The 13403-nt window shown below is 40.6% G+C and overlaps 1 protein-coding gene across 1 annotated transcript; it reads left to right on the top strand.

Annotated features, from left to right (window-relative positions):
• The first annotated feature begins 7141 nt into the window (after positions 1 to 7141).
• LRRC10 (leucine rich repeat containing 10) lies at positions 7142 to 8156 on the top strand. Its single transcript, XM_011374106.2, has one exon. It carries the CDS (start codon positions 7175 to 7177, stop codon positions 8012 to 8014), a length of 840 nt encoding a protein of 279 aa, XP_011372408.1. The 5' UTR covers positions 7142 to 7174; the 3' UTR covers positions 8015 to 8156.
• The last annotated feature ends 5247 nt before the right edge of the window (positions 8157 to 13403 follow it).

The following is a 13403-nucleotide window of genomic DNA, read 5'->3' as shown; positions in this document are numbered from 1 at the left end:
GACCATCTGGTCCAACTCTCTTATCTCCAGATGAGGAAAAGGCAAGCATGAGAAGTTAAAAAAAAAACTAGCCCAAGGTCACAGTGCAATTAGAGAAATTCAAACACAGATCTTAAGAGTCCACGTCTGGGAACTTGCCCACAATACTACCCCCACCCATCAATATGGCTCGATCTGGGCAGGATTCAGCCAAGTGTTCAAACTGAGTCCTACTAGTTGAAAGACACCTAAGATAGGGCAATATGGAAACAATGCCACTCCTTCCGAAAGTAAATGGGAACAACTGTCCAACAAGAGAAAATCGCAGCTCATCCTGGACCTCTGGGGAGCCCAGGTGGGTTGGTGGCCTTTCAGAGCCAGATGTCCTCACATCCCCGATCTACTCACATAATCTACTCACATAACCACATCTTTCGTCACCCTCTCACATAAATATACTTCTTGAGGAGAGCATCACAGACATCTACGAGCAAAAACTTGCAGCTGGTGGTCTTTCATGAACTCCAGGGTCCCTGTTTCTCCAGGATGATGCCTACTGGACTTAACTCGGATTGAAGAAATCCTGACAAGATAGAGAGGCACGAATGAGTGAGCGTGTGGTGTCAGTCCCATCCCCTTTTTCAATTTATCTCATTCCAAAGTCAGTTCAGCAGTGGGTGGGAGCATGAGAGGTGACAGTCAAGAAGAGGCGATGTCATAACCTCCGGCTGTACCAAGGTTCCCTTACCTCTTTATACCACGAGGATCTGTCCTTGTTTAGTGGCTGCTCATCACTCACCAGGCTTTTTGATGGCTCATTAGTTCCCAAAGTTATAAGGTTGCTCCATCAATTCCAGGAGATTCTAAGTTGGCAGCAATTTTACTGATGTGGCTGGAGCTGGCAAATATTGACATTCCTTAAAGACGTGAGGTGGTACCAAGCAAATCTTGATAAGAGAGAAAGTTTGCAGGGGGAGGGGGCAAAGTTAACATTTATTAAGCTTCTACAATGTTCTGGGGATTTACTGTCATTTAATCCTGTCCATGACATTGCTATTATCCTCATTTGACGAATGTAGAAAGACTTTTTAAAAAGTTCAGCCACCTCTCTAAGGCCATACAGATAGGAAATGGCAGAACTAAAATTCTTCTCCAGGTCCACCTAACTGCCAACCTGCACACACAAGATGTTCCCATGGCAGACACTGTTGGTTTTCTACCTAACCTTTCTTTTCTTCCTTCCTGATAGCACCTGGGTTGCATCAAGGCAGCAATGTGCCCAGCTCCCAGAGGCCAGAGAGTTTAGTAGCTTCTACTATCTTCTAAACTCATCTCTAGCTACTGTGCCTGATGCTTGGCTGCAGCTCAGAGTTTGTTATCTCATAGAAACCATCTTACGCACAGTGGTCAGTAAGACTGCAGTCACTGTATTGTCATGGTACTCTGTTGTTCTGTGGGTCACACCAACTCGTGTTGATTAACCTGAGAAACCATCATTTATAGCTCCGTTTCTAGTGGAGAATGCATTATAAGATCTACCCACCCTCTGCTCCTTCACATCCCTAGCCAAAAAAAAAAAAAAAATCCTGACAATTTGCAAGAGACTTCATGAGTCCTTCATAAGGTTTATAATCAGTTCAAGTTACACAGGTGCAGACTCAAAGCTGCATTCTCGTTATCAACTGTTTACTCACTAATCTGGAAGATCTGGGAATCCCAAGAATACCAAAGCAAATTCCTGAAAATATAGCTAAATATGAGGTATTTCTATGTTATCCTACCCGACTTTGTGAAGTTGACTGAAAGATTTTCCTACAACTGAAAAAAGCGTATTCCAGACGAGAAGACAAAACACTAGCTGTCGCGGCCACTTCAGGATTACAGCGTTGCATTTCCTTGATAGAGGGCTGGTTGGCATCGGGGAAGCCCGGTGTTTCTCAGCCTCGACACCACTGACATTTTGGACCAGACAATTAGTTGTGGAGTCTGTCCGGTCACTGTAGAAAGATAGCAGCACCGGGGCCCTACCCACCAGATGCCAGCAGCACTCTCAGTGTGACAACCCGAAGACTCTCCCGACATTGGCAACTGTCTCCTGGAGGGCAAGAACATTAAGAACGACTGATAAAGACTGATAAATTAGTAGAACCTATTTACTTATGGGGTTGCATTAAACCTGACAGAGCCATGAAACATCCAGTGAAGCAAGCAGTACTAATTTGTGTTCCTTCCGATTGTAAATCCACCCCACATAAAGTAGGGAGCAGATGGTCACTGAAATGGCCTTTGGCTGTAATCATGGACAAAGCCTATTATCTGGGCCACCAAGAAACCTAGTTTCAGAAAGGATATCCCCTGATTGCTGGTTCCTAGTAGAGATTGTGAGGCAGAATCTCCTCAAGGACTTTTCCTGAACTTGGTTTCTTTCCCTCCCACTCACACTATAAAAAGACTGTTTTCCCCACTTCAGCTCATTTCCTCCCCAACTCTCTATCGAATGTGTGAGTGATGGAACTCCTTCAGGGTTCGTGTTTCATTTCACTGCTCACTTTTGAAGCTACCTCTTCTCAGAATAATTGTCTGGGCTCAGCAGTTGCTACTGAACAGATTCCAGCAGTTGAACACTGAAAGAGAATCTAATTAACTTCAGAATGTTTGAGATTTCTCCGGCACCCAGCTTTACACAGGTCCACAGAACAGGCTGAAATCTCAGGGGAAACCCTCAGCTTCCACCCTGGCATTATGCTCAGGAAAGTATAAAATTGGGTTATCCTAGAGGTCACCAGAAAATGTGAGTTCCTTTCTGGGTTCTGTGTATATATATGTATATCTGTATATGCTGAATCTCGGAACCACTCTCTTACTTCAATGATGATCAATGGTAGAAAAAAAACTTATTTACTCACAAACATATATTAAGCCACCAGCAATTTGAGTTTACATTTTCAAACCGAGAGTAATACAGTCATTCATTCATTCATTCATTCACTCATTCAAATACTCCAGGAGGGCAGGGAATTTTGCCCATGGTTCACCACTTATTTGAATAAATTAATGCCCTCTTTGTTTGAGATAATGTCATTAGTAGTAAGAATACAGCAGTGAACAGGATTTGCATAATCTCTGGCCTCAGGGGGTTTACAGTCCAACAGGGGAGTAAGAGAACGAAGAAATAAATCAGGCAATCAAGAATTGTGGAAAGAGCTAACATGGAGAAAAACTGGGGAATGGAAGGAAGCAGCCTCGCTTAAATAGGGTCGTCAGGGGGACCCTCTTCCAGGAAACAGCATTGAGCTGAGGCTCCAAGATGAAGAATTGGCCTGAAAAGGTTTTCAGGGGACCACACACACATGCACACACAGAGACACTCTCTGCTTCAAGGGAACGGTTCAGAGCTGAGAGAAAAGACTTTAGCACTGGCCACCAGCAGTTGGAGTCTAGGCCTTGAGGCTCAGTAAAAAAAAGGTATTTTCCAGAACAATTGTATTTACCATGACGCTGGGTTATATAAATGTCAGATCTTTAACTACTAATGGTGCTGGAGGTGATAGCAAAACAAAAGACTATCCCTGGGCCTAACCTTGGACTTACTTCCAAATGTATAAGTTTTATGACTATTTGTTATTTAGGGGGAAAGAAAACTTTATGATTAAAATGCCACTCAGAAAAGTGACTTCATTATTGTTGATTATTCACTATCTGAAACTATCGACCTACTCCTCTTTTCCCAATGAAACCCTTATTTTTATAAAGTGAAGCTACATATATATTATAAAATATAAATTTATATATTATATATACATTATAAATATAATATAATCACATATATAAAACTCAAGGTTTTTACCCAAGGTACTATCTGTAGCAATACTGACAGGGGATAATAAGTTAAATCTGTTCTTTTCTATATTTAGTGCTGTCTTTAAGTATTTAAAAAAAATTTATGTGTGCAAATCAATGCCTACTTCAATAACCAGTTAGCATCAGCTCATTTATTTCTGCTTGCTGAGGACCTACCAGGTGCCAGGCACTGAGGTAGAGATGGACAGACACAAATGGGAGAGTGTCCCGGCAGACCTCTGGCCTGGTGGAGATGACAGTCCAGTGGGGAAGATGGGCAGTCAACAAACGTTTAGAGAGGTCTGACAGCACATTATAAAATCGCTAACCCAGTCTGAGAGGTCAGGAAATGAATGACATGTAAAGTGAGACAGCAATAAGTAGTAAGAGTGAAGAGAGGCTGGTGAGTGGGGGAGAGCATTCCAGGTGGAGGGGCTGCCTGTGGGAAAGCCCCGATGGGGAGGAAGGTTGGCACATTTGGCGAACCAGCAGGAGCAAGAGGAGGAGGAAGAGGAGAGTAGAGATGGAGAGATGGGCAGCGGCCAGATGCTAGAGGGTCCTGTCAGCCTCATGAAGGATTCTGGGCTTCATTCTACAGGAACCAGAAGCCCCTGCCAGGGTTAGAGGTGGGGAGTGACAACACTTTGCATGGATCTAGGAGGAAAGCTGCAGCTGACAAGTGGGAGAGGAGTAGAGTGGGGGTCAGTGAGGGCATGATGGAGATGAAGAGCAGAGATGAAGAGGTCAGCGCTCTTTTTCTGAAGCCTCAAAATCCCAACCCTACGAGCCATGAACATTGGATGGGGGAATGTGAGCGTGGAGCCCTTTGGAAACCTGCCAGGATCTCCATCTTTCATGTAAAAGGCCTTCTCAACTCCTTGGTTATCCTTAGCCACCTTCTCATGTTTAGGAGCTGGCATCAAAATGCTTAGAGGAAGCTCAGAGTGTGAGGGCAGTTTGTCAACTAGTGTGACCTAATTCCAGGAAGAGCACCCACCACATACATACGCTGACAGAACCGTGCACTTTGTAAGATCAGGGTCCTCTGTCTTCTTAGCCACCAGATCCCCTGCATCTAGAACATAATGGGTGCTCAATAAATACTTGATGTTATTATTAAACCTCTCCAAGCCTGTTTTCTCATCTGAAAATTGGAAATTAAAAAAATATTTATCTGGCAGGCCTTGCGAGAAGAAATAGTATATGTAAAGCTCCTGGCACAGTGCTTAGTATTTAGCAGATTAGTTATAAATAATAACGAGTAGCAATCATTATCATCATTGCCATTTCTAGGGATGACATCGGAACCGCTGCTTCATGACCATTTGTGGTCATCACTGGCCACGCTAAATATAGAGGCAAAGCATAGTACCTGTTGAGAGGCTAGTTATTATAGTACAAATCAACAAAGCAAGGAGAAGACCCAAGATAATAGCCCTTGACATTCAGCATCTAGAAAGTCCAAGGACACTGGATTCAGTCATGACTGAGTGGAAAGAAGGTGGGTAGTGACTGCTGCATCACGAAATAGCTCTGTAGGATGGCCATTCACATGAAATACTTTTCTATTGCTCTGTTCAGTAAAAGCATTGGAGGACGCTAAAGGGTGTACCAAGCCTCCCTTCCAAACATGGACACTTCATCCAGAGAGCAGGCAGGCCGATGGATTGTTTCTTTTGGACTCGAGATTTTAAATTTAAAAGGAATTTATGTCAATAGCTTAAAAAAAAAAAACAAACCAACAAAAGGGAAAAAAAAAAAAAGCAACAATCCCCCTAAACCCCAAAACCTCAAGCAAAATCCCCAAAAAAAATAACGGTAATTCCCAAAAAAAACTTTAAGCAAAAAAAAAAAAAAAAGCAATCTTTTTTCCCAGATGGGATCATAAAAAACTTCTGAAACATGCTTTTTTCTCTACTTTATTTATCCTGAATATTTTTGCATGTTAATATATGTAGTTTTACCTATTTTTAACAACTGCTCTATTCATTAATATAATGTAATAGATAAGCCGCCAGATCTGGATGCTTAACGTAATCAAAGTTTATTTCTCGTTCACCTAAATCCAACTTGTAGGGAGTGTGCATATTGGGAGGCAGGAAGTGTTCTGGTTCTAGCACTTATGCAGGGATCCAGGATAAGCAAAGCCCTGCCAACTTCCACATGTGACTTCCACATACTTGGTGGCTTCTAAGGTCACTCTGGGTGTTGATATCCAGCTAGCAGTTGGGTAAAGAGTGTGGAGGAAGGTGTGGTTTGTTTTAAATGAGCCTGGCCTAGACATGACATATATCACTTCTGCCCACATTCCACTGGCCAGAATTAGACTTCCTGCTCTAGACTGGTACCAGGAAATGTCTTGGTTTGGACCGCTGGTTCCTACAACCCAACATCATGGCAAGGAAGCACAAACCTCTGATGGTCCGTTAGCTACATCTGCCGCAGATGCACCATAGGAACGTATCATTTACTTAAGCTTTACGACACTGGCTTTCTTCCTCTCTTTTTTCTGCTTTTATACGTGTCTTTTGCTGAAGGCAAATTTTTAAAGTGTGGAAAACCATTACTTCATAAATAGATAGAGTATGTACACTGTTTCAGACTTGGTGGGGATCGGGAGGAGATACTATCAATGAAAAGGCTTGAAAAGATGCATATCTTTGACCCAGGGACACTTGTAAGGATGTTTCCTAAGGAAATTAGTGAATTACTACTTATATTTTGTGTACAAATATATTTATAATAGTGACACAGTGTAAGCAACCTAGATACCCAACAATAAAGACCCATTTAAATTATGATTCAAACAAATAAGGAATACTATGTAAGTGCTTGTAATAATTACGTAGATACCTGCAAACTTAAAAATATGTGTTATGATAAAATATAAGACACCTAAAATAGTGTAAAAAAATTGTTTAAAACAAATCAATTACTTATAGCAAAAAGGTTGGAGGACATATATTAAAATGTTTACAGTATTTATCCTTGGGTAGTATGACTATGGTTGTTTTTGCTTTCTTCTTTTACACCTTTATGTAGTATCTCAATGTTTTATCATAAAAAAACAATGAAGCTATTTTCAGTTTGAAACATTAAAAAATGTAGATGAAGGGTATTGGGGCTTAGGGGATTGAAAGTGAGTATGAGTCAGACTGGCCTCCTGTGCCCTGCCTGTCTATTGGACCTGTCACTTAACACTCAAGTTGCTATCAGAAGCACTTTTCTCTGTTGAAGTGACTGCCTTTTGTCACACCATCTCCAGGTTATAATGGGAGGGGAGGATAAGCCTCAGAGCAGTCGGCAGCAGCTCTGTGGGTTGGTGGTTGGGGCTCGCCATGCCTCCAGCCTCCGCATGGGGAACACCATCAGGGCCCTCGTGGCCTTCATTCCTGCTGACTGCTGCCAGAACTTCGTGGTTGGAGACCTTCGGGAGATGCCACTAGACAAGATGGTGGATCTGAGTGGGAACCAGTTACGCCGCTGCCCTGTGCACGTGTGCTCCTTCCGGGAGCTGGTCAAGCTCTACCTGAGTGACAACCACCTTAGCAGCCTGCCTCTGGAGCTGGGGCAGCTGCAGAATCTACAGATTCTGGCCTTGGATTTCAACAACTTCAAGGCTCTGCCTCAGGTGGTGTGTACTTTGAAACAGCTCTGCATTCTCTACCTGGGCAACAACAAACTCTGCGATCTCCCCAATGAACTGAGCCTGCTCCAGAATCTCCGGACCTTGTGGGTTGAGGCCAACTGCCTCACTCAGCTGCCAGATGTGGTCTGTGAGCTCAGTCTCCTTAAGACTCTGCATGCTGGTTCCAACGCCCTGCGTCTGCTGCCAGGCCAGCTGCGACGCCTCCAGGAGCTGAGGACCATCTGGCTCTCGGGTAACCTGCTGACAGACTTCCCCCCTGTGCTGCTTCACATGCCCTTTCTGGAGGTGATCGATGTGGACCGGAACAGTATCCGCTACTTCCCCAGCCTGGCCCACCTGTCAAGCCTGAAGGTGGTTATCTACGACCACAATCCTTGCAGGAATGCACCCAAGGTGGCCAAAGGCGTGCGCCGTGTGGGAAGATGGGCAGAGGAGACACCAGAACCTGACCCCAGAAAAGCCAGGCGCTATGCTTTGGTCAAGGAAGAAAGCCAGGAGACACAGACACCAACCCTGCCTCCTCTACTTCCTCCATCCGACTCCTGAGAGGCTTCAGTGGTAGATCGACGCCAAGAACCCAACTCCAGCATCTTCTGGAGACCTCTCCACTAAAGTGACAAAGATTGCTCTGGGATATCTGGGGTATCTCTGCCCGTGGGGGTTGATAGAGTCAGATAAAATCCCTAAATCACACCAAGAAGAAAAATTTCTGGCAAATAGTATCTCTCCCAAAGGGAAGTTGTGTGATATAAGTAGCATGACAACTCTTTGCCAGAAAATCAGCCTCTCCAAGAAAGTATTTCAAAATACTGAAGAGTAAAGAGTAGCTGGTCATGATGCTCATGAGCTCCTCAAATTAAGGTACCTTATTTGTTACAGAACTCACCTAAAAGTTCGGATGGCCTGTCTCCAGCCTTTTATAGGATATATTTTCTACTACGAGTGACCATAAATGGTATGAAAACATTACTAATTCAGGACCCTTTCTACCTAATCGGTCAGACTCAGACTTTGTTGTTACAAAAGTACAAGATAAAGTTTTTTCTAACGAATGCTGAGAAGACCCCTGATGGAGAATGTCTCCTGGTGGAGACATTTAAAGAGACATAGCTGTCACTTTAAACATAACTGGTTTGTGCTGACTTAGCTCATTTTCCCTGAAAGGTTTGACCCAAGGTCTGCTCTCAGTTGTTCACCCTCACTGACAATAGAAGTCACCTAGAAAGCAGAAGCTTTGGCAACGTGGTCTCCTTAAAACCAAGCCCAGCTGCAACCCTTGACTGCTTCCATGGAGCAGAGCTCTTCTGTTTATTCACGTTAATGGACCTGAGCAGAACTGAATCCCCTTCCATGAGGGAAACCACATGTTCAGATTCATACCAGGTTAATGGTAGTAGGTGGTAAATTTAATCACTTGAAACAAGCATTTGGAAATTTGAATTGCAGGTCGTGGTGTATATAAAAAGCTTCTGCCTCTTTAGCCTCAGTATCTCTGCTTTTGTTCTGATCTGTTTTGATTTTTGTAGATAGGGTCTTTTGATGGTTAGTGTATAAAGCTAGGTATTTCAGCCACTATTTTTTTTTGAAGTATGTAAATTGTGACCATTTCTTCTTCCCATGAATACATTGACTTTAAAGAAAGTGCTGTCAGTGGGTGATTTAATAACACAATCCTTCATATTCTTGAACGTTGTCAGCAACGAAGTGTCATCTTAACTAGAACATAGTATAGTTAGCTTTTAAAATGTACTTTTGCATAAAAAAGCATCTTAACCCAGCAAAGTTTGGTTCTAAAATTACATGACACAGCAGGCTATTTTCAAGTGTCTTCCTACCACAAATATTTCTCGCTAAGCCAGAGGAAATCTCCTTATCATCACCCCCCAGTCTGCAGAATATCTGCAACCCACTGATTTGATTGCCAAAGGGTCTCTTTAACCATTAAATGTAATCGTTGGTCAAACATTTAACTCGAGTAATGAGTCTAGAGTTCTGAGACAGCTATGATTTATAGTCTATTTTCTCATTCCTAATGATTGAAACCAAACCATCCTCAGTTGATGTTAGAAACCTTCTGCTAACAGAACTGCCTTCTGACCTGTATCTACAGCCAGCCTTATTATGGCTATGACTTTCTTCTGACCCTGCCTTATCCCTCCCAAGATTAATGGTTATACCCATAAAACAAAGTGAAGCCATGTGATCTATCTATACAGAGTTCTAATAAGCTAACTGGCCTGAATCAAATGTCATATTATAAACTATTTTTGCTTAGCGAAGCTGTTTTCTTCTGAAATAATCAATACATATTAAGCATACATTTCCCAAATGATTAAAAATTCACCCCTGATTTTACTGTCCAGCAATGTTTTCACTATAGGGTTTTAATCAATTTTATGAAGTAACTCTGTAAATACATGTTTACATTTCCTTTACCCTCTGAGATGTTTTCTTGAAATTCTAATACGATTAGAAAGTTAAAAAGGGGGAAATGTTGAAGTAACTATACTCATGATTTTAAAAGTCCTGAAACCCAAAGTAGTATGCATCAAGAGGAAAATCTCTGCCAGTTTGTATATAATTTTAGCTTCCATTAACACAAATGCCAACTAAAATCTTTAACTAATGAATTCTATGGAAATAAAGTTTTTCTATCCTAAAATGCAACATCACCGTAATTTCACACTTAAAAAGTGGGCTTGTGCCCTAAAAATCAATTAGGCTCAAATTTTAACTAAAAGCACATATCATACAGTTATCTGGAGGCACTGTAGTATAATGGTTAAGAGAATGGCCTTCAAACTACCAAAGTTCAAATCCTGGCTTTGCCATTTACTGGTCAGTTACTGTCTGTGCATCTCAGTTTTCTCATCATTAAAATGGTAAGTATCTCTCAGAGCACTGTAAGGATTAAAGAAATTACCGTGCATAAAGTGCACAGAATAGTGGCTGACAGGTGACAGCTAATGTTTATATACCATGTTCTTTTATTGTTATACCATACAGCACAATACTTATATTTATCCTATAATCAGTATAATTCTTTGAAGGAAAAAAACATAAAGGGCAATAGACCAAAAACTTTTTCTCTTTCAACAAAATTTTCAGCAACAGGTACTATAGTCTTGAATATAAGAAAAAGTACAATGTGGTCAAATGCTTCTCTCTGGCTTACCTAGATAAAACACAAACATGATTACCAAGGATTCACTTTTAAATTTCTAAATGAAGATACTGTCCTTTCTCTGTTATTCTAGAATTGGCAAAATCAAGTGCAGTGAGTCTTCACTTAATGTCAATAGGTTGTACTTTAAATGAAATGACGCAACGAAACCAATTTTACCATAGGTCAGTTAATATAAATAGAAGTTCCTACAGCATCTCATCAGTTATAATGAAACGATGTTGAAGAAAAGTTACTTGAGGAACTTTTGTACTTGAAAACATGACTATTCCTTGGCACTAAACGGATGTGTCATGAGGGGTACGAGGCATGAAACTGAACACATGGGTGTGTATCTGCTACATGCTTTGTCATTATTTAAAAAAAAAAATGCATACCCCTTGCAATTTCACTACCACAGAAAGAATATTAAAACAAAGTTTAAATGTTTTTCCCTTCTGGACTATCCACTTCTGGGGAACAGATAACAGGTGATATTTATCTTTGAATCTCCAATGCCTACTACTCCTCCACCAAGTCACCTGAATTTTAGAGATTTTATCATGCACCCAGCCAACAGGCAGGGGACACTACTGTAGGTCAGGTACTATCCTCAGGGTCTGGTGTTAAGTTAATTCACATAACCTTTTCAATACCCCTTTGAAAGAAGTGTTATGCACTATTTATAAAAAATATGAGGAATTTGAAATCACATTTGCCTTATTCTTCATACTGAGAATCGGCAGACTTTAGAAAAAGATTCTGTACAGACTATTCTGTTGACTTTTATCAGTCAGGGGTTAGGGTCCTGGCAAGAAAATGCATTCACCCAATATGGTTTACATGAAGAAACCTTAACAAAGGAACTATTAGTAGACAGGATTAAGAGGGGTAGGGGACCGATACTGAGGTGGTTAATACTGACGCACACAGTCAAGAGTCAACAGGAGCAGCTCTCACCACCCATATGGCTGAATGAACAGGAAACAGAATTGTTACCCACTAAGAGCTGAGAGCTATAAGAGGGGCTGCCCAGCAAAACAACAGTAGTGGTAGGTCTCACAGGGATGCAGCCACTTGCAAAGAGCAAAAATAAGAACATATTTCCTCTCCTCATATCCTGCCAGTGCCTCCTGAGTTAAACCACAGTAAACCAGTAAACAGGGAATTGTGAGGCACTTGAGGGCAAGTCCCATGGTCTCTAAGCAGGCAAAGAATGGATCCTGGCTTGAGGAGAGTTAAAATAACCAGCACACATATTCTCCTTCAAAAAACAGAAAAACTGGAGACTACTAGGATTTTAAAATCCTGAACATCTAGACAATTTTTATGTATCAACTATTAATGTATATTCCAAATCTATTTCTGTATCACAAAAGTCTGGTGAAAATAAAGACCACTGCTTCCATATTTGCTGTTTATGAGTAACAGAAACTCCACTCTAAATTAGAGGAATTAGAGAGGCCTACATTGGACTCTCACCTCTGAAACTGGGAAGATTTTAAAATTTAACTTGGAATAGTCTAAGGCTATGACAACTGCCAGGGCTTCAAAGGATATGAATTCAAAGAATATTGTTGGATTAACAAATAAGGTCCCATGTGTCTTCTTTTTAAATGAACTTTTAACTGGTGTAGCCTTAAGATCTTTGGAGAAAATGTCCAAGTACACTTTTAGATTAAAATCCTACTCCAGGATACCTGGTCCCTCAGGATAAATGTTTATTTAAACTCACCTCTCCTACTGAAACCTCTGCAGGTTTTCTTGGTCATGACATGGTCACCTGGTCCATTTGAGTTATGGGACGAAAACAAATGTAATCATGTGTGATAAAAGTATTTTGCTTCTAAGTGAAAAAAATATCAGTATAATTCTCTTTAATGATTTCAGGAAGTGTCTCCTTTTTGTGAATGTTGCAAGACATAAACTAGTATCGCAATGAAGAAAACCATTTTCTTCAGTTTTAACAGCGTCTATAAAGTCTTAAAATGTTGAGACAAACTTTTAGATAAAAACAAAACAAAAAAATGTTGGTTTATTAGTTTCTTTGAAAACCCTTTTGCTCCTCTCTGGAATAAAATGTCTTTCCATGATGCTAGCTCCAAGATACCCAGTAAAAGCTCGTGCGGATCTTTCTTATTTTATTTCTTGCACGTTCTGCTGTATACTGATGTATAAATAACCTGCAAATCTAAATTCACCATTAAACTCAGTACATACTTATACCCATCTCCATTCTCTCTCTAGAATCCATCTGTCAAAAAGAAAAATACAAACAAAAAAACCCTAGCAACAAGCAATAAAAATGCTTACATCTAATCATACCCATTTTCTTTAAGAGAACATTACCCTATAAAGCATCAGAGGTACCTGAAGAAGCTTGCAACAACCAACATTTAAAATGACTCTTTCAAAACATAAAAATAAAAAAAATAAAATGACTCTTTCAAACTTAAAGTAACAGAAACCACCATCAGTTTTTCCTAAGACAGACAGTAGTTAAGACTATACAGAATTAAATGAGTACTAAAGACTATGGTACTTTCACTAAATAAAAATAAATGGTTAGTTAATAAATGTTATGTATAATTGAGAACCAAAAGATTAGTGTTAGGTTTATCACATTAGACTTGGACTTATATTAATCAAGATGATTATTTCATAACTGTATAAGGTCGATCACTAGTTAAACTGGAACAACTCTACTGAAAGTACAATCATTCATTCTCATTAAGTAGAGTTACGACAGGGCAAAGATCACTTAGACAGTAA

Source organism: Pteropus vampyrus, unplaced genomic scaffold (genome assembly GCF_000151845.1).
Source record: "Pteropus vampyrus isolate Shadow unplaced genomic scaffold, Pvam_2.0 Scaffold9, whole genome shotgun sequence".
Classification (NCBI taxonomy): domain Eukaryota; kingdom Metazoa; phylum Chordata; class Mammalia; order Chiroptera; family Pteropodidae; genus Pteropus; species Pteropus vampyrus.
Note: the sequence above shows the minus strand (reverse complement) of the source record. Positions and strands in the feature narration are given on the sequence as shown.